This window comes from Acomys russatus, chromosome 18 (assembly GCF_903995435.1).
Source record: "Acomys russatus chromosome 18, mAcoRus1.1, whole genome shotgun sequence".
Classification (NCBI taxonomy): Eukaryota; Metazoa; Chordata; class Mammalia; order Rodentia; family Muridae; genus Acomys; species Acomys russatus.
The window spans coordinates 4485235-4510602 of NC_067154.1; the positions used below are offsets into that span (position 1 = coordinate 4485235).

The window sequence follows — 25368 nt, forward strand, 5'->3', positions numbered from 1 at the left end:
AAAAAGAAGATAAGCAAGAAGGAGGAGGAGGAAGGAGGAAAAGAAAAAGAGGAGGAGGAAGACAAATATTATGAAACCTGTAGCAGTCTCTGACACAGCACCTAAAAGTTCTCGTGCCCTTTTCTGAAGCCCTAAATACTAGAGAGCAAGGTCAAAGTTCAGCTCTCACTTTTTTTTGGATTGAATAGGAATGTCCTCCAAAAGCTCCTGTGTTGAAGGCTGGATCTGCGGCTGTGGCCTCTCTGGAAACTTAAGGAGGTGGGACCTGGTTGGGGGAGGTGGAGATCCTGGGACCAGACTGCTCGCTGCTGTGCTTCCGGGCTGCCATGCAGTGAACAGCTTGTTCCACCACACTCTCTTGGCCTCATTGCTGCCCAGCGACGATGGACCGAAACTGTGAACTAGGTCAAACCTCCCTCCCTTTTTAGTGTTTCTCTCGGGTATTTTATCACAATAATGGAAAAGCTAACATATGTTGTGAACCATTAGAGTAAGTGCACTGATGAGCAGGGAAGGTAAGATTTCACCACAAATCCACGAGTTGTTGGTTTTTTTTTTTCTTTAAAATTGATTTTCAGGGGCTGGGGGTGTGGTTCAGTTGGTAGAACGCTTGCCCAGAAGGCACCCTAAACCAGTGCCATATGACTGCACAAAGCTATAATACCTTGGGAGGTAAAAGCAGGAAAAACAGGAGTCCAAGGCCATGCTCAGCTACACAGTAAATTTGAAGTTAGCTTGGGAAGCGTTAAGAGGAAACCTTTCCATCAGCTGACACTGTCCTGAGGACTACAGAAATCACAGCTTTCAGTGAGATGCAGCAGCAAGTGGCAGGCTTGCTAGTGTTTCCTTCTCTTCCCAAAATTGAGGGCATTGGCAAAGATGCTTAGCGCGCGATGGACCTGGCCTGTGCCTGTAGGCAGGCATCTCTGCCCTTCCTCTCTCCAGGATCCAAACCATCCCATGTTGCCGGTGCAGTTTCTAAAACTCCCTCGCAAAACACCTTTCTTTGGTCTTCAGAGTGACTCCAGGACAGCCAGAACTACACATAGAGAAACCCTGTCTTGAAAAAAGAAATAGACTTACATTCCTAGGCAAGCACAAGGGCTGAAGAGATGGCTCAGCAGTTAAAAGAATGCTGCCCTTGCAGGACCTATGCCAGCCTCCCAGCACCCATGCTGGTTGGCTCACAACTGCCTGTGGCTAAGTTCTAGGCAATCTGATGCCCCCCTCTGTCCTCCAGAGGCACTGAACTCACATGCACACATACACAGAAGGAGGAGGAGACGGAGGAGATGGAGAGAGAGAGACGGGGGCAGGGGGGCACAGCCATTTATTCTCCCTGCTCTCCCCTGTGGACGTTCCGGCCCTGACTTCCCCACAAAGATGGATGATAACCTGGAATTGAAGGCTGAATGAGCCCCACCCCCCCCCCCAACTTAAAGTTGCTTTTGTCAGAATAATTTGTCACAGCAGCAGAGAACAAAACTAGAACAGGAATTGGTAACAGGAAGTGGTGCCGCTGCTGTGATTAACCTGTATGTGACTAGGACATGGAGGCATTTGCTACTCCAGGCTAGAAAAGTTGAATCCTGGAAGTAGAGCTTAACAGGCTACTCTATTGGGAGCTGAGAAGACAGCGATGTTGACAGAAATGATGACAGTCAGGGTCCAGCGCATGGGGTTTCAGAGAGAAACAAAGAACTGCACTAGGACCCATTCATACGGTATTTTGGCCAAGAATTTGGCTGCATTTTGCCTATGTCCTGCCGGCTTGAGTGTGATTTAAGTATGAAGATGATGGGCTTGTTTGATGGGAGAGTATTTCAAGTTGGATGGTTTTCAGGCCAGCGCTGAGAAAGCAGCCGTACCTGAGATCAGCACCACTGTAGTGAAACCTCCTGGGCTGCACTGGGATGATAGGAAAGATACTCCATCCTGTAGGAATCTGAACTCGTTTAAAGAAAGCAAGCCTCAAAGGAAGGAGGTTCCCTGCTCCTCAAAAGCAACTGCCTAGCAAGGTGTCTGTGTAGGGCCAACAGCCAAAGCTAATAACAAGGCTGTGCTTCAAGGGTACTGGGCAACATCTCCAACAGGCAGCAGCATTTACGGCGTCACGAGCACCATGCACATGGTACTGGTTTTGAAAGCATGAAATATGCAAAAAACAAACAAACAAACAAACAAATAAACATAAGGATGATGGAGATGATAAAGACAATCCAGGCCCTGAGAACGGAATTCAATAAAGAAACAGAAGCATTGACGAGGAGTCGAACAAAAATGAAGATGGAATTGATGACCTCAATAACTCAGTGAGAAAACTCAAGGGAAAACCTTACAATTAGGACGATGAAGAACTGGATGATAGAGTATCTAGACAAGATAAACAAAGCACACACATACACACACACAAAAGGAACATAACACGAAATGTAAGACCCCATTTAAAAAACAAAAACAGGGAGGGAGGGAGGAATGGGAGGATACAAGGGAGGGGATAACCACTGAGATGTAATATGAATGAATTAATAAAATAAAATTTAAAAAAATAAAATAAAATAAAAAACAAAAATAGAGAAATAATGAAATTTGCAGGCAGATGGATGGAACGAGAAAATAACACCCTGAGTGAGGTAACCCAGACTCAGAAAGGCACACATGGAATGCATTCGCTTATTAGCAATATTAGCCATAAAGTACAGGATAACCATACTGTAATTCACAGAGCCCAAGAAGCTACCCAAAGGAGGAGGCTTGAATGTCACTCGGGAGAAACAAAAAGGACAGCAGAAGTGGATAAAGAGAGAGAACAGGATAGGAGCGGGAGTGCAGAGGGAAATGATGTGAGGACAGTGGGCAGGAAGTCAGAGGGAGTGGAGAGAGAAGAGAAATCAAGGGCGGGAGCATCGCTGAGACAAGCTGGAGACCTACAACAGGGTAGGCTCCTGGGTGACTCTACAGCTAAGACTCCTAGTAGTGGGGGCCATGGAGACTGCAGAGCCCACCTTCTAGCCAGACAGACTAGTGGAGGAAGGAGAACACCAGCCAACCCACAAAAACTTTGGCCTAAAATTTACCCTGCCTACAAGACGTGCAGAGATAAAAATAGAGCAGAGATTGAGGGAATATCCAACCAATGGCTGGCCCAAGCTGAGGCCCACGCCATGGGAGAGAGCCAGACCCTGACACTATTAACAGCACTCTGCTATGTTTGCAGACAGGAGCCTAGTGTCGCTGTACTCTGAAAGGCTCTGCCTAGCAGTGGATCCAAACAGAAGGTGAGAGTCACAGCCGCACATTAGGTGGAGGATGGGGAGTCTTGTGGAAAGGTGGGGGGAAGAACAGAAGGACCCAGAGGGGAAAAGAAGACCAACCGAGTCAACTATCCTAGGCCCATCAGGGCGACTGCAGCATCAACCAAGGACTAGGCCTTCTACACAAATGTAGCCCATGGGTCCTCTAGTAAGGAGAGCAGGGGTTGTCTCTGACATGGATTCTGTTGCCTGCTTTTTGATCACTTCCCTCTGACTGGCTGTCTCACCCTGCTTCAGTGGAAGAGGATGTACTCAGTCCTGATGCTACTTGAGGTGCCAGGGTGGGCTGGTGGGGGGCTCCCCTTTTCTGAGGAGGGGGAGGAGAAGGGGGAAAAGGGGAAGAGAGAGGGAGGATGGAACCGCGAGGAGAGGAGGAAGGGGGCTACGATCAGAATGTGAAGTGAATAAACAAACAAAAACCCCAAACTTTTGAATTACAAGCATGGATGAGAGAAATCCCAAGCCAATGCCATAGATCAGATTTTCAACAAAATCATAGAAGAAAACTTCCCCACACTAAAAAAGGCCACATCCCTATAGATACAAACAGCACACCGAACACTGAGTAGACAAGAGCAGAAAAGACAGAAAATCCACAGTGTGGATTGTTAAACCAATCAATATATAGAGTAAAGAAAGTGTATGGAAAGCTGAAAGGGGGTGGGGACCCCCAAGTCACATATAAAGGAAACCCATGAGAATAACAGCTGATTTCTCAGTGACTGTCAAAGAACAAATAAAATATTAGAAAAAGAAAAAGAATGTGCTGATTTTAGAAAGTTAGCTTTAAAAAATATAACTGAAAGTTTAGGGCTCAGATGGTTCAGCCATTAATAGTACTCACTGCTCTTGCAGAGGACTGGAATTTGGTGTCAGGACCCACACTGGGAAACTCACAAGCGCATGTAACTCCAGCTTGGAGACCTGATGCACTCTGGCCTACTGTGGGTGCCTGCATGCAGTGCGCGCATACACGTAGCTAACAGGTGGGTCACTAGGACCTCTGAAGGTGGTATACCGAAAGGAGAGCATTCTCTTTTCCACACACCTCTCCCTTGCTCCCTTTTGTATTTTGAGACAGGAGTGTTCCAGTACATAGTCTAGTCTGGCCTTAAATTTATGAGCCTCCTTCCTTGGTCTCTCAAGTGCTGGGTTACTGTTTTGGGCCACTACACCCAGTTAAACATGTTGTGAACCACAATTACTAAAACAGAAAGTCAGGTGGAAATGAATAAATAACACATACAACCTGAGTTCTATGTATTGTTAGAGGTAAAATGTCAGTTTACGTTAAAAAGTTTGTAAAGCGAATTACCAAATGTTTGTCTACCAAAATATACATATGCATTGTGCAGAACCCCATTGCTTCTAGGATGAAAACCAGCTTGCCTTAAATCCTTAGACGTTTACATCACAGTCCTTTTATTTTATTTATTTATTTATTTATTTTCCTGAGGTAGGGTTTCTCTGCATAGCCTTGACTGTCCTGGACTCACTCTGTAGACCAGGCCGGCCTCGAACTCATGGAGATCCACTTGCCTCTGCCTCCCGAGTGCTGGGATTAAAGGGGTGTGCCACCATGCCAGGCCTCACACAGTCTCTTTCAGATCTAGTATGCACATGTTCCTGAATGCACCCCTAAGTCTCTGCTACAGAAGTCTGAGATGGGTCTGAGAATCCTGATTCTAAAGATTCCCCAGTGAGCCTGCTGGTCTGAGATACCATGAAAGCCACAGCAAGGGCAGCTATGTTTAAGTGTCATATAATTAAAGCATTTTATAGACACTAGTATGGTTCCCCTTTGTGTAACGTGGGCTCTGAGAAACTCAGCAGAGGACAGAAGGACATTGGGCAACTGTTTTCTGCATTCTAGCACCCATGTTCCCTTTTCCCCATACACCAAACTACTTGCTGTAGCCCATCCTGACTATACTTCTTTGAGGAAAAGAATGTAACCGCTTGACTGTGTGCTTGGTTCAGTCAGGATGTGAACTCACTGAAGACCAAGGGCTTGAGACCATCACGACTCACTTGTTTCAAACCTTCTAAAATTATTTCCATATAATAACAAAACATGAAGAATGTTTTAAATACAATGTTGAATATTCCTTAATAAGTCTTTATTATTCCTTATAGCAAACAAACAATTAGATTTTTTTTTTTGACAGGTTCTCCCTATACAGCCCTGGTTGTCCGATACGTATAATACCACTATATAGAACAGGTTAGCCTCACACTCAAGAGATCTACCTGCTTTTGTGTCCCGAGTGCTGGGAATAAAGGTGTGTGCCACCAAATGTGGCTCACTCCAATTTAAAGCATCATAACCCTTCTAAATGTCTGCCGGTGTACTTCATACAATCAATCACTGCATACTCAGCTTGAAAAGGCAACAGAAAGCAGTGACATAACACAGCGAAAGAAGCAGTTTCAGTTTTAAGAAAAATGTTCTATGATCAGAGAAAATATGTCAGCAAAGCTAAGCTGTCAGGTATGTAAGTTTCTGCCATTTCATTTTACCCAAAAAAGACAAGACAACACAAAATTACAGATTTGGATTACAGATTGTGGTGACTCAAGTTCAGAACGACAAAAAAAAAAAAAAAAAAAAAAAATCACTCAATTACACATCAATGTCAAACAAATACTTTATATAAGAAAATTTCCCTTTAAATATTTATATACATATTACCATGTAATACTGTTAATCAAACCCATGGTTTATTTGTTTAAATAAGATTAAATAAGTTGCCTAGATCTTTTAAATCAAACCTCAGCATGGTATAATGAATATATGGGTTCCTTAGACAACAGTAAGCAGCTTGGTTTTCAGAGTGTGCTCTGGTCTCTAGGTCAGGAGAGCTCTATTAAGTGGTCGGTGCTTGTGCGATGGTGCAGAAGTGCAGGCTGTGAAAGCAAACTCATTCAGAAGATCTGCTGCTCAAATAATATTTTTTCAAAACCAGGTGGAGGAGTATGATAAAATTCACTGAACTGGCAATCCAAAATTGCACTGTCATCAACTAGAAGGGAAAAAAAAGAAAGAAATTAAGTCAGGCGGGTATGCAAGAGCACACATAATTATGCAGCGCTGTTTTCAGGCAGGATGTAACCCAGTGACAGAGCACCTGCTCAGCAACGCTCCTGGCTTACAGCACTGCAGAACAATGTAAACAGACCATACACAAATGTTCACAGCAGCTTTACATATAATGATCAAAAATCACAAGTAAGACTAATAGCTACTAAGTAATAAAGGGATACAAAAATTCTGATATAGGCACACAATGAGCTTTACTACAGAGCGATAAAAGGAAATGTGATATATGCCTCAATGTGGATGACTGCATCTTAACTACTTAACTACAGAAAAGCATTCACTGCCAGATTCTGTTTTCGTAATAGTCAGGAAATGCAGGCTAACCTAAGGAAGCCGCCGCAGGCCCACAGCTGCCTGGTTGGAGAGGTCCGAACTGCAGATTATCAAGAGCAGGAGGAAAACTCTGAGGTGCTAAACATGTTCGTTATTTTGACTATGATGGTGACAAAACGAAATAACACCTCGCAGAGAAAAGAATTCTAGAAACGACTGCGAGCTTAGATTAGTCTTTGATGTTGGCTCCGTAACACCACCTCAGGGCTGCGCAGCATTTTCTCTCTCTGGGTTGTGCTTAAGAGCAGAGCGAGGGAGCCAGGCAGTGGTCGCGCACACCTTTAGTCCCAGCACTCAGGATGCAGAGGAGCAGGCAGACCTCTGAGTTTGAGGCCCACCTGGTATACAGTGAGCTCCAGGAGAGCCAAAGCTACACGTGAAACTGTCTCAAAAAAAAAAAACACAAAAAAACAAAAAAACAAAAACAAAAACAAAAAGCAACAACAACAAATTGACTGCCCCAGGATTAAGGATGAGACAAGATGCAGAACAAAGGAAATTTTTCATCTTCAGTAGCATCAGCCTATCAAAATATCTACTTTAACTGGATTTACTAATCCAATTAAATTATGAAATATATTTTGCTACATATAATAATTTGCTTCACTTAAATAATGCCAAAACAACTTTATGTTTTGAAAGATTTTATTATTTTAAGTTGTGTCTGCATGTTTGTGGCTGCCTGCCTGCCCACATGAATACAGATGCCCATGGAACCTACAGATGCCTTGACACTGCAGTTACAGGCAGTTGTGGGCCACCAAATATAAGTGCTAAGAACACAACCCATGTCCTCTGTAAGAACAGTGAGTGCTCTTAGTGGTAGAGCAATTTTCCAGACCCTGGAAGTATGTTAGAATAATTTTATTTTATACACTCACTTGTATTAATTTAGCTATTTTACTGATCTTTAATTTCTCAGACTAACTTGATTAAAACGTTAAGCTACATTTACATTTATTTAAGTAAATAAGACAATTTCTTTTAAGCTTACTCAATATATAAGAATACTAATCTACACACACTGAATTTGAAACATCCTTTTATTTGCTTTGTTTTTTGAGACAGGGTCTATCTTATGTAGTCCCAGCTGTTCTGCAACTCACTATATACATAAGGCTGGCTCAGGTGGAAAGGATGAGAGGGAAGTGGGGATACAAACGACCTGCAGGCACGATACACGTGCATGAAATCACCAAGGAATACTAAGGAGCAGCACACACACACATTTTTGCATATGAAGATACAGAAGGTAAAAATTATTGAAAATGAGTTTTTAGGAGAAAAGAAGACTACTGAAACAACTGAAAAGCAAACCATCAGCTTTGGTTGTGAGTTAACATTTACCCTCATGACTGCACCCCCCTCACACACTAGCCTATCATTACTACAGAAGGTTAATAACAGCTTTTATTATAACCCAAATCTAAGAACTCACATAATTAAGATAACCTTTTAGATGTAGTAAACCATAGGTAGAAAACTCAGATATTTATTGATCTGAAGTTGGCAGAATATGTACTGAAAGCAGAATAGGATGATGAAGGCATTAGGGATCCCTATGTAATCTCCACCTGCCTCTGCCTCCTAATCCTGAGATAAAAGGATGTGTCGGCCAGAAGTGCCTCTCCACCCCTGCTGCTGGACCATGGAGACAGAGAAACTCTGTCTCAAAAAAACCAAAAAACCAAAACACCAAAACAAAAACTACACGTGTAGATAAGGGGCTGGAAGAATTGCTTGGTGGCTAAAAGCTGTTCTTCCAAAGGACCCGGGTTCAGTTCCCAGCACCCCCTGGCAGCTCATGCCCATCTGTAAGTCCAGCTCTTCTGGTGTCCTCCAGCACCAGTCACACATGTGGTGCACAGACTCACGCTCGGGCAAAACACATATCATATAAAAATGTAAAAAAGCAAACTTAATTATAATCACTTATATTCACAAAATTTTTTTAATATGTAGGGAATAAATATCCTTAATTCTGCAAAGATAATGTAATGGTCTGACCCTGTTCAGACTTCTGAATGATAACTACAAAGTTAACATAAATGTTACACAACAGTTAGCATGTGTCCACTAACATCTTAGCTTACCATATACAACTGGATATACTGTCCCTCGTATACCTGATGCTGGACAATGCATGTTTTTCCCATTCAAATACACATTTAATTCTACATGGTCATATGTTATACCCTATGAAGAAAAGAAAAAAATTTAAGGATAAGAATATAACTTGCACAAAAACCTAAATAGCCTAATGCACTGCTGTATACACCAATGATACACCAATAAAAATGACATTAGTCATATTATTACAGTGCTAGAGGTCACTTGAGACAGCCTGCCCTGTGAAGCATTATTCTAGGCATTTCATACGCAGTCATTTAATGGTCATTCACAAGAAAGATGAGGCAGGTGAAGCACAGAAAGGCTATGTAACTTACCTAAGGCTGCACAGCTAGAAAGTGGCAGGACTGAGGTTTAAACCGTGGCTTCAGAACACTCTTTCTCACCATGCTGTATACTATTTTTCTTTAAGACTTTGCATTCTAAAGTCAAAAAATATGAAATGCTCTAAAACCAGGAACTTTCTGAGTTCTTAGACTCAGATACTATTATACCACACGTGGAAAATTCCAAAACCGATGCCATATGATGGGCCACAGTAAAAATAAATGCACAGTAAAATGCTGTACAAGCTGGGCACGGTGGCTCACGCCTTTAATCCCAGCACTTGGGAGGCAGAGGCAGGTGGATTGCTCTGAGTTTGAGGCCAGCCTGGTCTATAAAGTGAGTTCCAGGACAGTCAGGGGCTACAGAGAGAAACCCTGTCTCGAAAAACCAAAACCCAAAAACCAAAACAAAACAAAAACTGAGCCAACAAAATGCCTCAGCAGGAGAAATAGGGAAATGTGGTTGCCGCAAAGCCTGAATCTGGCCCTGGATTCAAATAGTAGGAGACAACTCCTATGAGATGTCCTCTGATGGCCACCAGTTCCATGCGACATGCAAGCCACCCCATAGTACACTGAAAAATCATTCTAAAAAACCTGACACTGCAGAGACGCTCACAGTCACTGCCTGCTCCTGAGAGGACGGGATTTGGTTCCTAGCACCCGTGTCTTAGCTCCAACCCCAGGCTCTGAAACCTTCTTCTGGCCTCCATGGGTACCAGGCAAAAGTGTATGTGCACATACATACAGGAAAAGCATCCCACGTGTAATACAACAAAATAAAATATATAGTATAAAATCTCTCCCAGCTGTGTATGTTGGTGGATTCCATGCTTATCCTTCCTTGGGTCCCATTGCATCAAGAAATGTCACTGAGTATATATAAAAATTCCAACAACAAACAAAATCCTGTAATTGATAACTTTTCCAGTCTCAAGCATTTCAGATAAGGCAAATTCAACCCAGAGTTACTAACCAGTGCAAAACCAGATCTTCCTCTTGATTGGTTTTTCTTTTTTCTTTTTTTTTAAAGATTTATTTATTACATATACAGTGTTTTGCCTGTATGCCAGAAGAGGGCACCAGGTCTCATTATAGATGGTTGTGAGCCATTATGTAGTTGTTGGGAATTGAACTCAGGACCTTTGTAAAAGTAGACAATGCTCTTAACTTCTGAGCCATCTCTCCAGCCCTTGATTGGTTTTTCAAGACAGGGTTTCTCTGTGTAGACATGGCTATCCTCGACTTGCTTTGTAGACCAAGCTGGCCTCAAACCCCTGCCTCTGCCTCCCCAAGTACCAGGATTACTGTTTTCATTATTTAAAAAATCAAGACATAACTACATAAAAAAGAATGTATGTGATCCTCTTTATAGAACTGAGTCCAGGCACCCTTCAGCACCTTGTGGCACCACTAACCCACTGCAAGTTAAGTTATACACTGGCCATCTATGAGGGTAAGACAAATGTAAACATTTGGAAGAATGTAAGAATCTCTACCACTTCGTCCAGTCAGCTCAGTTCAAGCAGTGTTCTAACCTAGCCTGCTTCTTATATGATGGAAAAACCTTGAGTCTGCCGCAGCCACACCACGAAACACAGGGATAGCTTCCTGTCTTACAGTCAACTCCTCCTGCTGCCACCGTTGACTGCTCTGAAAAGTTTATCTGCAAGTGTTCAGATCAGTAAGATATGGTCAGTTGTCTTGATTCTGTATATACTTATCATTTTAGGCCATTTTTTTTCCCTCAGAATGGGCATGAAAACTCTAAAACCTAATTTAATAATGTTGACAGACTGAACGTGGCATTCTTCGATCTCTTAACTTGTAGTATCAGTCATCTCAAGGAATGAGATGGGACAGGAAGGCAAAATACGCAGAAGTTCAGTATTACAATGAAGAAAACATGTTTCAATTTCATCTTTTATTATAAATAGGTTGACAGCCTCAACTTGACAGCAAAAATTATCTTTTAAGAAGTAATTGGGAGCCGGGCGTGGTGGCGCACGCCTTTAATCCCAGCACTCGGGAGGCGGAGGCAGGCGGAGGCAGGCGGATCGCTGTGAGTTCGAGGCCAGCCTGGTCTACAAAGTGAGTCCAGGATGGCCAAGGCTACACAGAGAAACCCTGTCTCGAAAAACCAAAAAAAAAAAAAAAAGAAGTAATTGGGCCAGGCACGGTGGTGTATACCTTTAATCCCAGCACTCGGGAGGCAGAGGCAGGCGGATTGCTGTGAGTTCGAGGCCAGCCTGGTCTACAAAGTGAGTCCAGGACAGCCAAGGCTACACAGAGAAACCCTGTCTCAAAAAACAAAAAAACAAAGCAAAACAAAACAAAAAAAATAGCCAGGTGTGGTGGCACACACCTTTAATCCCAGCACTTAGGAGGCAGAGGCAGGAGGATCGCTGTGAGTTCAAGGCCAGCCTGGTCTACAGAGTGAGTCTAGGACAGCCAAAGCTACACAGAGAAACCTTGTCTCGAAAAACCAAAAAAAAAAAAAGAAAAAAAGAAAAAGAAATAATCAGTTCACTGGGCATGGTGGCACACTACTCTGATATCAGTACTCAGAAGGCAGAGACAGGTGGATCTCTGTGATTCCTAGGCTAGCCTGATCTATACAGTAAGTTTCAGGCCAGTTATGGCTGCACAGTGAGACCCTACCCAGTAAATTATTTATATAAGGATGCTGGATATTATGGATACCAGACAATGACAATTAGTCTGAGTTTGCTTTTTATTGCTCTGGTGACCACCATGAGCAAAATAACTTGAGGAAGAGAGTACTTATCTCATCTCATGGCTTACATGACGGGGAGTCAAAGCAGGAACTCAGGGCAGGGACCCGGAGGCGGGAGAAGTGCTGCTAACATTTGTTCTCCATGGTTCACTCCGCTTGCATTTTATATGACCCAGGAACATGTGTGTTGGGGCACCACTGTCCACAGAGGGTGGGGCCTTTGCACACGAATCATTCATCAAGAAAACGCCCACAGACTTGCCCACAGACCGCCTGACAGAGGCACTTTCTCATTCGAGGTTTCCTCTTCCCAAATGACCCACGCTTGTGTCAAGCTGACAAACAAAAACTAACTAGCATACAACTACTTTAAAAAAGAAAAACAGAGCTGGGCGTGGTGGCGCACGCCTTTAATCCCAGCACTCGGGAGGCAGAGGCAGGTGGATCGCTGTGAGTTCGAGGCCAGCCTAGGCTACAAAGCGAGTCCAGGACAGCCAAGGCTACATAGAGAAACCCTGTCTCAAAAAATTAAAAAAAAATTAAAAAAATAAAAAAAGAAAAACAGATTTTAAAATAGTTTAAGCTGCTGGGCAGGGGTGGCACATGCCTTTAATTTCACCACTACAGGGAGGCAGAGGCGGGCAGATCTGAGTTCAAGGCCAGTGGATCTGTCTGAGTTGAGGCTAGCCTGGTCTACAAAGCTAGTCTAGGATAGCTAAGGCTACACACAGAGAAATCCTATGCTTTTTGTCTCTTTTTCTTTAGCAACTAACTTTTGTTCCCTTTTGAAATAGGACCTTGCTATAGAGCCCAGGCTGAACTGCAACCAGCTCAGACTTCCAGCACCAACAGTGACATAGAAAAACTTCTACAAGCAAGCTTTGAGATTGCTTTTTGGACAAGCTCTCGTCATGTACCCCTGGTTGGTCTGGAACTCACTATATAGACTAGGCTGCCCTCAAACTCATAGAGATGCTCCTGCCTCTGCCTCCTGAATGTTGGGATCGAAAGCTTGTGTCACCAGGCTCTGTTCCAACCATTGGGATTCTTGAGTCCAATTTTTTTGAATGGTTCTGAAAATAAAGGCATTTAATAAGACTGTATTTAACAAAGATCAGCACTTGCTATAATTTCTAGTATGTTCCTAACATTAATAAATGTGAAATATTTTGAGAGTTCTCTGGCTTCAAAAATACCTAATATCCTCTAATGTGATCAGAAGAACTTTTTTTTTTTTTTGGAGACAGGATTTCTCTATGTAGCCTTGGCTGTCCTGGACTCTCTTTGTAGACAAGGCTGGCCTCGAACTCACAACGATCCACTTGCCTCTGCCTCCACCTCCTGAGTGCTGGGATTAAAGACGTGCGCCACCACGCCTGGCAGATCAGAAGAACTTTAACAATTGTGTGTCAATGCTTCTCCGTGATAGTAGAATATTGCTTAGCAGCCAGCCTGTAAGTGATCTTGCTACATGGAAATACAGGGTCAGTCCTGGTCCGCCAGAAATTCCAGAAAGAACAGAGCAGTGATATGAGGCAGCAGTATGTGGCAAGTGTTCTTTCATTTTAGACCCAAGGCCTGGGTTTTTGAATAAAAGTCACAGCCTGTCATGTCTAGTCAGCACAGCACAAGTTTAGTAGTTTACAGCACAGCGACTCCAGCAGGACTCACCACTACATCTCCCTCCTGAGGAAGGCTGTTTGCCGGCAGCCTGTTTTTCTCTTCGTTGTTATGGTACAGGGCTCCGTCATTTCTCATCACCAGACTATGCATGTCTCGGCCAAGAGGGATCTGGTTCAAGTTAACTTTCTGAGTTGCAACACCTATACCCCAGATTCCTAAAAATACAACAGTTTAAATACATCACAGATCTAAAGAACACAAACATAAAAGATTTATTTAAAAAGGGAATATCAGCTGTTTTTCTTTTTCTTTGGCCTACCTGCCTTCCTTCTTTTCTTTTCCAGTCTGGCGTCATTGTGCAGCTCTGGCTGGCCTGGACTTGGAACTTACTATCTTTATAGACCAGGTTGACCCTGAACTCAGAGATCTGGGTTCTCTCAGTGCTGGGACTAAGGGTATACCATTGTTGGTTGCTTTTCTTTTTAAAACCACTTTTTTTGTTGTTTTGTTTTTTGAGGCAGGGTTTCTCTGTGTAGCCTTGGTGGTCCTGGACTTTTCTGTAGAACAGGTTGGTCTTGAACTCACAGCGATCTGCTTGCCTTAGCCTCCCTGAGTGCTGGGATTAGTGGTGTTTGGGGCACCAACTTTTAGTGCCATATTTTCCAGCATATAAGATGACCCACAACTAACTTTTCCAGTTAAGATACAGTGTGGATATACTCACTGTATAAGACTACCCTTCTTCCAGTGCACACCCTGTGCAGCAGAGTAAGGCTGCAAGCTCTGTATTTTAACTGGAAAAGTTAAAGATGGGGGTTGCCTTATACACCTAGGTTGTAGGCCAAAAAGATGGCTCAGCAGATAAAGTAACAAGCCCGAGAACCCGGGGTTTGAACCTCAGAACCCAAGTCAAAATGGAAGGAAGACTGATTCTGTAAGGCTGACCTCTGATTTTCACACCGCCATCAGAATCTTATACACACAATAATAACAAAGCTTATTGGTGGTATAGTAAGCTGTAAAGTATACAATGTTTTCTATAGATAAACTAGGAGGTAAGAGTTGTATTGCTGGGGTTTAAACAATCACAGTTTTGTTATCTTGGGCAAAGTACTTAACTTCCCTGTTTCCTCATCTGCTGGGTCTAATAGTACTTATAAGGTGTGGCGGCTTGAATGAGAACGGCCCCAATAGGCTGATATATTTGAATGCTTGGTCTGCAGTTGGGGGACTGTGTAGGCAGGATTAGGAGGTCTGGGCTGTGACCAGGTTGGAGGAGGTGTGTCCCTGGGGGTGGGCTTTAAGGCTTCAAAAGTCCACACCAGGCCCAGTCTCTCTGCCTCCTGCCTGTGGGTAAGATGGAAGCTTTCATTTACTGCTCCAGCGCCATGCCTGCCTGCCTGCCTGCCTGCCTGCCTACCTTCCCCCACGCCCCCCTCCATGACGGTCACCCTCTGAAACTGTAAGCATGCTTCCAATTAAATAACTACTTTTATAAGTTGCCTTGGTCATTGTATCTCTTCTTCACAGTAATAGAACAGTAACTAATATACAAGGCAAGGGAAAGATACAGGACTACTCAAACACAGCACTAGGATAGGTTAAAATTTTTTTAAATGAGTGAGCAAAGCACACACTGAGTATTCAAAAAATACTAGATATTACAATTACTATTTTCTCTCAAGGTGTTTTTGCTTTTGTTTTTAGCACTATAGGGTTAGGCGTGCGAGTAGAGTTTTGTGATAGTCTTGGCCTTGAGCTCAATTCACTGCAAAACACACTCACACTCTCTGTCTCAGCTCTATTTCTGAGAAATGGGAGGTTACTGTCTTCAGTTATATTTGTAATGAGTAACAAGTAATAATATATTATAAATAACAACACAAAGTCTGGCTTGAGTAAGATATAAAATAACTTCCTTAATGCTGGAGATGTAAATCCAGCCCCTCACACACGCCAGGTATGTGCTCCACCACGAGACTGTACTGTTCTCTTCTCCAGCAAAACAAAATACCTAGTCTTGGACTTTTCCTTAAGCTGCTACCTTTCCAGTTTTATTAAAATCAGAAGAAACACTATACATAGAAGAAGGTCTGAATTCTACACTGTTAATACTTTTTCTGGGCTGACTAAATCCATGCTTGTCTGGATTTAACTATCTTGATGTCAGAAATACTTTGACCATATAGTTCATCTCCGCAGACAACTATGAGAATGACAGCAGGTGACGATAATAATTTCATAACATTTGCATACAGGGTTCTGCAATCTCCTTACTCCTAAAGAACTGTGTACAACTACCTCCAACTTCCAACACAGGATTAACACTCCAACAACCCATCTGTTCTAGGGATGGCACTGTAAATAGTGTCCCTCACAGAAAAATCCACATCTCTTTTTTATTTTTATTTTGTGGGGGAGAGGTGTTTTTCTGTGTAGCCTTGGCTGTCCTGAACTCAATTCATAGACCAGGCTGGGCTCAAACTCACAGAGATCTGCCTGCCTCTACCTCCCGAGTGCTGGGATTACAGGTGCTGGCTCTCTTTATTAGATTTAAGGTTCAAGCACTTTTGCTTCTTTAAGAAGCAAGTACATATTAGGGACAGTCTACAGCCAGTGAAGTAATTTACAACAGCCCTCTGGACAGATTTGGACTTATGTCATTCACCTAAGAAAACCAGTGCCAACTACTATAGGAAGTACCATATTGTCCAAAGAATGGGACTCTCTTCCCTATGGTCTTAATACTTACACAACTCATGAAGATTTCACCGGAGGTCTCTATAACATGGCCTTTACTAAGAAGAAAAACCACAAATCTCCTCATATATAATACTGCTACAAGTTATGATCTTAAAAATCATACCGAGTTGCCACATAATTCAGGAAACTCTATAAAATTGCAAAAGAGAAGTCTCATGACTTGGATGTGAAGTGTCCCACACAGAGGGCCATGCAGATCTGCTGACGGCCTCAATCACAAGGGCTTTGCTTTCATCAGGGGCTTAGTCCCTTGGTGTAGTCATAGTTTGATGGCATTGTTAGAAGGTGGTAAAGTAGAAATTAAGCCTTGTTTTGGAGGAAGGAGGTTACTGAGAGCATGCCTTTGCATAGTACATCTTGTCCCCTGACTCTTCTGTGTCATGACTCTATTTCCTGGCTCTCATGATGTGGGTAACTTTGAAGCACCAGTGTCCTCCCATGATTTTATGCCTCACTGTGGCTGGAAAACAACATAGCCACTCACCATCTCACTGTGGATCGCTGGCTGTCTTAGAACTCAGTAGGCAGGTTAGGATGTCTTATTCAGCCACCCTCTGACTCCCAAGTGCTGGGATTACTTAATTACAGCAACTAGCATAAGAAGTATACACTTGAGATTTCTTCCAGAATTCTGTATTTGATGGTTGCTTCAGAAAACAAATAGCCAGGGTATATTAGCAAAAGAGTTGAGGGGAAAGCTCAATTCAAAATATTACTGTTTATGCTAACATGAAATATAGCAAGAGTCCACATACTTTATATGTCTAACATAATAAGAGTGGCCCTAGAACCTTAAACAATGCTGGCATAAATTTGCTTAGCATGTCTTGTCTTAAAACACTGTCACAGCCAGGCAGTGGTGGTCAGCACCTTTAATCCCAGCACTTAGGAGGCAGAGGCAGGCGGATCTCTGTGAGTTTGAGGCCAGGAGAGTCCAGGACAGCCAAAGTTACACAGAGAAACCCTGTCTCGGAAAACAAAACAAACCGCTGTCATATATGCATCTCCTACGAGGCACACGGTGCTGCTCCTATAATTCCTAGTCCATAGAAGAGAAAATGAAACTCCATTTAGCAAACGGATTGATTCAACCTGGATCACAAGAGTGGAAGACGGGGTCTGCATACAGAGTTTGGGACTTCTTAATCATCTCCTGAAATTTTTTCATATTCAAAATTATTGTTAATATTCACAATAACTGATTTTGAATAGTTAAGCACAATTATACTAACCAGTAGACTGGATTTTGAACTCAAAGTAGCTTTTGTTCTGATGTAAGGGTGCGCTGGCTAAACAACCTCCAGTGCCACAGATTCTTCTTCCGTTTTTCACAATGACAACATCTGTTCCTAAACAAAACACAGATACCATGATCACGGTTAATTTGTATGCTAGCTGTATGTGTGTAAAGGTGGGTGGCAGGGAAGGCAAGTATGCAGGTGTGGTTATCAAAGGTCAGTATCAAATGTCTTCCTCCATGGCCTCCCACCTTATATTTTGAAATGGAACCTAGGCTGGGCGTGGTGGCGCACGCCTTTAATCCCAGCACTCAGGAGGCAGAGGTACACGATCACTGTGAGTTCGAGGCCAGCCTGGTCTACAAAGTGAGTCTACGACCGCCAAGGCTACACAGAGAAACACTGTCTTGAAAAACCAAGAACCAACCAAATAAACAAACAAAAACCAACCAAACAAAAAAGAAATGGAACCTGGAGGTCACTGATGGGTTAGACTGGCTGCCTAGTGAGCCCCTTGGATCTTCTTGTTTTGGCTCATCAGCGCCTCAGTTACAGACGTGCACTGTCATGCCTGGCTTTCTGTGTGGGGGCTACGAAATCAAAACACAGGTCATCACACAGCAAGTACTTTACTACTAAGCCACTGTCCTGGACCTTGCCACTAATTCGGTCAACAACAACAATCCAGGAATATTATTAGTCTTTTCAAATATAGGTAATGTTGTTGTTGTTTTGTTTTTTGAGACAGGGTTTCTCTGTGTAGCCTTGGCTGTCCTGAACTCAGTTTGTAGACCAGGCTGGCCTCAAACTCACAGCAATCCGCCTGCCTCTGTCTCCTGAGTGCTGGGATTAAAGGCATGTGCCACCACCGCCTGGCTTTATTTTCTAGTTTTTAAGAGACTGCTTACATATAATATTCATTTGTAGCAATGAGTCTTGTTCAGTTAAGTTGTTTCAAATAAACTAAACTATGCTGAACATGTAAATTATTTGTAAGGGGGTCAGTAAAATGGTTTATCTGGCAAAGGCACTAGCTGCCAAGCCTGATCACCTGAGTTTGATATTAGGAACCCACATAGTGAACTGGCTCCCAGAGTTATTTTCTGTCTTGACATGCAAGCCATGGCACATGTGTGCCCCCATAAATGCACATAAAATATGAAAAAAAATCATAAGGTATTAGATTAACTCACTTAATTTTTTAAGCAATAAACAAATTAGATAATTTAACAATTTTCATTTACGCCAAGCCATAAACACTTTTAAAACTTAGTATATTGGTACAATTTCCAATTCTAAGCAAATGAATTAAGACAATCTATTAAAAGACATCTACTACTGGAAGCCATTACCAACATTGTTCACACTGGAGCAGTCAAGAACGAGCAGAGGAGTAAGTGCATCAGCGATGGGAAGGACACCTTCATGCTGAAATGGCTGACACTGAAAAGTACTTAGCTTTAGGATCTTCAGTTCTCAGTAAGAGACCTTCTGTTAGTTACATGGCAAAAACGTAAGCAAGTTTTTTGTTTGCAGGTTTTGAGACAGGGTCTCTTTGTACTGCCCTTCTAGACTCAAACTTGATTTTCCTGTCTCCTGAATGGGATTACAGATGTGTGCCACAGTGCCCCACTATAAAAGATCTTAACATCATTAAACATACTTTATATTCATAGAAAATTTTAGTTTCATCTCAAACAACGTCATAGACGACAGCAAGAAAAACACTGCTTTTGAAATGTGAACCTACTAGTGCTTTGTTTCTGAGTTGTGACCTAGGAAAGTAAGTATATCACAGATAATGAAGAGAGTGCAATTCTTATATGTAAGAAAAACCCTTTAACACTGACACATGCGACTCCCACGTCCATGCCATCATCACCTCCTCCTCAGCAATGAGACCATAAGCCAAGCAGATACAAACAGGACTAGGTGGCCCTCCTCCAGAAGGGCCTACATAGAACTTGACAATATTAATAAAACTCTAGAGTTCCTACTTAAACAGAACAATCATTCTAAACTGGTTAAGACCCTACACCGTTAAGGTAAATACATTTTGTTTGTTTGTTTGTTTAGTTAAAAAGTTTAAGGGCTGGCACTTGTCACAAAGCTTCAGAAGACCTGAGTTTGATCCCTGAAACACACATGGTAGGAGAAAGCCAACTCCTGTAAGTAGTCCTCTGACCTCATGTCTACACACACACACACACACACACACACACACACACACACGTTTTCTAAAATGTTAAAACCCAGTTCATGAGCTGGACCAACTCAGCAGTTTCAGGCACTTGTCAGCAAGTCTCACAACCTTAACCTGTGGGAAGGAGAGAGCTGCCTCTTGCAAGTCATTCTCTGTGGGGCGTGGGGCGCCCACCACAGGACGTGCTGAAGAAGCGGAGGCAGGAGAGTGCTAAGTACAAGTCATCCCCTGACTGCACATCTGTTCCTAAACACACAAAATAAAAAAGGAAATGCAATTTTAAAATGAATACAAAATACTAAATCATTGGAACAAATGTTACAAATGGTTTGCATCTGGCTACCCCATAACTCTAGTAGTTTCAAACAGAGTGTCTTCCTTGACGACACAGACAGCATAATGCTTGGCTTCTAGTAGATGCTTACTAAACAACTTCTACAGAAATGAATAAAAGAGCTCTGCCAAGCACTGCAGTGAACAAGTAGCACGTGCCTTCCTTTTATGGACAGACTTCCCTCTTAAAAATCCAACAATTCTGAGGACTCGGTCTCGGGCTTCAGCATCAAGCACACTTCACACTGTGTGGCCACACTGATTAGGTCAAGAGCAATTGTATGACCTCGCAAACAATGATCAGGGAAAGTGTTGGGACTTCTGCTGAGAACAACTGAAGACACTTTCGCTCTTGCTGGACAGTGTAAGAAAGAGTAGTAAGCTGCAGCAAATGGCAACTAGCCTTGAAGTAAGCAGCAGACGGCAGGTGGTTTAACAACCACAACAAAACCCAAACAAGCACAAACGTGATCTCTGGCAGCACGGTGTCTTTGCCTGAAGCCAGTGCTGCCTTTGTATCTGGGTCACAAGAATACATTTTTCTCCATCATGTAAACCATGCTGAGTTGCAATTTTCAGTATTTGAAATTAAAAAGGTCTTTAGTGAAACACATTTCCAAGGGTCACGCAAATAAATAATACTTTCTTTTTCTGAACTGGTCTTCCACACATACCCTGCCTCTATACTATAATAGACCACTTGCTGCTTTCCATTTCATTAATGGAAATATGAAAAGATTTTCAAAGCAACAGGTCTGTTGGGTGAGTTGGAGCTACAGAAACAACGCTGCTACGCATGTCACTCTTACTGTGATGTATTTCCTGAGACCGTTTATGCAGAAAGGTGAACACATCCAGCGGTTGTTCTGGGGTGTTTGTGAATCCGTGGAGAACCTTCTAGCTTACTTCTCTTCCCTTAGCACAGCAGTGCTCTTGTATTTGGATCTAAGTAGTTCATACAGTTTGATTAATAACTGGTACTACTTTGGACAGTCAGATCAGATTTGAGTACAGATAGACCACTCTATAAACACAGCCACAAAATGTGTGTTAGTAATATTAGAAATTTCCAAATAAATAGTGTCTCTGTTAGGTTTTTGTTGCTATGATAAAACACTATGACCAAAGTAGCTCAGGGAAGAGAGGGTTTCTTCCACTTACAATTCCACATGGAAGACAGGCAGGCTCTTACGGCAGGAACCTGAAGGCAGGACCTGAAGCAGAGGCCGTGAAGGAGGAGCTCTGGTCACTGGCCTACGCCCAATGGTTGGCTCACCCTGCTTTCTTATGCAACTTGGGACAACCTGCCCAGGGATGGCACCACCCTGCCATGGCCTAGGCCCATCCAAAACAATAATAGTTGTTTAAAGAGATATCCCTTTAAACTTGCCTACAGACAACCTGGAAGGAGGCATTGTCTCAACTGAGGGCCTTCTTGCCAGTAACTCTAGCTTGGGTCAAAGTTGCCAAAAAAAATAACAACTATAACAAAATACAACCAGGACAAGTACCATCCTTCTCAAAATAGCTACCTTCAAAGGCATCTGTTCCTAAAAGACAAATTTACCATTAAGAGAATAAAAATATTTTTTAAAACTCCAAAATGGTTTTAAGTAATGCAGCATCACTGTTTAGATATGAAAAGCATATTTTCTTAATAAAAGAAAGAAAAAGAAAGTGAAAAAGCAAGCTGGGCATAGTGGTACACACTGGTCACAGTCCCATGTTTGAATCACTCTTCTAACTCAACAACCCTCTTCCTTTTTTATTGCGGTTCTCATATCAATTCCCATATCAAGTTTTTCTGTGTCTGAAGATGATTTCAATTTATTGTAAGACAGGTTAAGAAAAAAAAAATTCCATGGAAGGAAAGAAATCGGGAGATGGTATCACTGTACTTCACTCAGGACCTGAGGGTGCTAGACAGCGCTGGGGAATGGTTCACAGTACAGTGACACAATGAGTCAGTTAGTTCTTCCTAAAAAAATGACAAAGGCCAGGGATAAGAAAGGTTCTACCAAACAGACACAAGTCGGGGTGGGGGCGGGCTCAAAAGTCCACTATAGTCCTCTATTATTATCCCCAGCACTTAATATAGTATCCTGTCACCAGAAAGTCATATTCATTTAGCCAATGTGTAAACTAAACAGAAATGTTTCCTGAGAGAAAGTACAACATCTGAACACCCCATCGACAGTGATGGGTAAGAGCTTAGAGGTATTTATTTAAGTACTGAGATTATGCACTATACTGGAGACAAGTATTAAAGGACTGTAGATTTGTATTGGTACTGTACAAGATAGTCAACAATGGCGGCATACAGTATTGCAATAGAAAATAAAATGGGCAATGTTTCCAGACTTGTGGATTATCTGGGCAGAACAGTTTTGCTGTAAATATTAAGAATGCACCTGCTACTTAAATACACGGTTCTTTAGACAATGAGGTATTTGGGGAAATCAAAAGTGCATTAGTTTACTATAATAATAAGAGACAGTACTCTAATTGAAATAAGTATTCTGGGAAATCTCTCCTGCCTGGACAATATTCCGGAAGCCTGGAACTATATGGGGAGGGGGGTGGATCTAAAAACTGAAGTAATAGTGTGTGGAAAAAGATGCTACAGAGGGGGAGAATGTTGGATGGAAAATTATTAAATTGATTATTAAGCCATTGGGAACTGGAAAAACATGATTGAGAAGGAGCAAAGTGCTGTTCTATTTTGCAATCGCTTGACCCAATGGCAAGAGAAGAGTCAGATGAAATTACAGCGCACCCAGTAGTGACTAAGGAGTCCAGCAATGGAGACTTTAGTGGAAGTGGCATGTCACTCCAGGCTTCTGCAACCGGCCTTGTTTGGGCTTCAGGAAGCGAAGGGAAAATTACTCCCCAGAACAAGCTTCAGCCTGTATGTGACAGTGCTGAAGACAGGATTCAGCAAACCCCGGGGTGACAGCCCGCAGCCGGGCTGTGATGGCGGGCGCCCGGGCTTTCCTCACCTGGGAACACCTGACTCACCTGGCGATGAAATCAACCGCCCTGGGACGCTGGCACAAGCCTGGCCGGGTGGTCGAGCCCAGCGAGGCCACAGGGCGTCCGGGCGACCGCGCGGTCACGTGGTCCCCGCCCCCCGTCCCTCGGGGATGGGGGTGGGGGGCCGTTGGGTCCGGTCGAGAGGCCCTTACCCATGTGCTGCGTGTCCAACTGTACCGCCGGCATCTCTTTGAGGGGAATGTGGCCGCTCCCGCCGTCCCTGCAGCAGCGCAGGCAGCACCACGCCGACGCGGCCATGGCGCAGCAACACAGCCCCGCCGCTCCGCCCGCGCCCGAGTGCTTCTGGGTCGCGGGAGCTTCGCAGCCCGCACACAGCGACCGCCGGGTCCCTGAGGCGAAGCCGAGGCTGAGGCGAGGCCCCCTGGACGAAGAACCAAGGGACCTGCGGGGCGGGGCGGGGCGGGACGGGGAGGGGAGGGCCGGGAGGTGGGCGGGGTCAGAGGCCAGGCCGAGGGCGAGGGGGTGTGGCGGGTGGGCAGGACGCGGTCGGGAACTGAGCAGGGCGGGCTGCCTGGCTGCCTGGAAGAGGGCGGGGCCTATGGCCTGACGGTGGGAGAGGGCGGGGCTGGGGCCGGGGAGGGGCCGTGGTTCCGGAAGTGGGCGGGGCCAGCGGCCTGGCTGCCGGGGGTGGGCGTGGCGGCGTGCTCCAGCGTGCTGCGGCGTCTTCCGCTCTGACGCCGGCAGGTGAGTTCCTGGGTGTCGCTGTGTCGGGATTCACAGGGGCCGTGATTCTGTTGTTGGTTTGTTCTCGAGACCGGGGCATTGCCGTGATGGCCAGGGACTGGAACTCCCGGGCTCCTAGCCTTTACCGCCTCGGCCTCCGTAGCGCTGACTCGACGCTTTGTACTGGCAGCTGCCGGGGACGCCGCTCCCGTGTGATTTTTCTGGGCGGGTTGGCAGTAGCAGCCGTGAGTTTTTCCCTGCGAGCGCTCCGGCTCTCCGCACCCTGCCACGCCGACTCCGACGCTCGGGCGCCCCGGGCTGGTTTGCTGCGCGGATCCCGGACTTGCATGCAGGCGATCACCCTTACGAGGGGACTACGGGAGGGCGGGGGACCAGGCCGGAGGACGGCTTTCCTGTGTGCGGGTGCTCATGTTGTGTGTGAGTCCAGGCGCTCTGGGGCCACGACGGAATCAGAGGGACGACTCTCGGAAATAGGTTTTCGTTCCCCACCTTGGGGACCCGGGGATCGAACTCCTAAGTCTCCAGGGCAGAGCCTTCTTGCCAGCCCGGGACAGACCGCTTCTATGGTGCACCAAGGGTTCCTGGAAGTGTGAAGGGAATCCCGGGAGACCTCAGAGAAACTCAGTTCTTACTAGGGTCTGCTGCTTTTACCACATGGAAGGAAGACCCTCCCGTGGTGGTCTTTTTTTTTTTTTTTTTTTTTTGGTGGTCACTTTTTATCTGCCTTGTCATTTAGGTTATCAGACACCATCTAGTATCTGAACAGAGAGTCTGGCTCAAACATCTCTTCCAAGATGAGGTTTCCACCCTGAAAGTTTCCGCGTTCTTTATCAAATCCTGGGAAGCTGAATATAAATTCCCAATTCTTTGTTTGTTTGTGTTTTTAGCTTTTCAAGACAGAGTTTCTCTGTGTAGCCCTGGCTGTCCTGGACTCACTTTGTAGGACAGACTGGCCTCGAACTCACAGAGATCCACCTGCCTCTGCCTCCCGAGTGCTGGGATTAAAGGCGGTGCACCACCACGCCCAGCCCCAATTCTTAAATAATGGTTTCCCAGAACATAACTTTTTTAGCCACCTGAGTATAAATATACGTTATGGAGATTTTTATCTATAGAATGAGGGAAATTTTCCGGCTTTGATCTCTTTTCTATTTATAAAAAATATTTTCATTATAACACTAAGGAAAACTGCTGAAACGATTGAGGGTTACCCCTACCTCTCACTGCTTATGTGCCTATGAAATACTCTCCTGTTAATCATTCTTTCTTCCTCCCTCGCCACCACACACACACACACACCACTTGACAGGATTCTTGCAAGTTTTCAAGGTCAATACAGGCCCATACTTTCTAGATGAAGAAATAGATTAAGTGACTGCAGTTTCACAAGGGTAGAAAATAACAAAGTGGGATTCAAAACCCATAGCGCTGCCTCCAACCCTGTGTTTACTTCACCAGATCTTATTGCCTCTTGAACTTTGAAGTTTAAACTAACAAAGTTACAACCCTCTGAAAATGTTCAGGTAAAAG

At 44.0% G+C, this 25368-nt stretch overlaps 1 protein-coding gene across 2 annotated transcripts; it reads right to left on the minus strand.

Moving 5' to 3' along the window:
* Positions 1-5557: 5557 nt before the first annotated feature.
* Spryd7 (SPRY domain containing 7) lies at positions 5558-23530 on the minus strand. Of its 2 annotated transcripts, XM_051160665.1 has the most exons (5): positions 23286-23521; positions 17559-17675; positions 13612-13778; positions 8841-8943; positions 5558-6337 (listed from the first exon to the last, which is right to left on the minus strand). In XM_051160665.1, the coding sequence occupies exons 1-5, from the start codon at positions 23389-23391 to the stop codon at positions 6240-6242; spliced, it is 591 nt and encodes a 196-aa protein (XP_051016622.1). In that variant the 5' UTR covers positions 23392-23521; the 3' UTR covers positions 5558-6239. The 2 variants fall into 2 exon arrangements, with proteins under 2 accessions (XP_051016622.1, XP_051016623.1); XM_051160666.1 differs by lacking the exon at positions 8841-8943 and having other exon boundaries at positions 6236-6337; positions 23286-23530.
* Positions 23531-25368: the final 1838 nt, after the last annotated feature.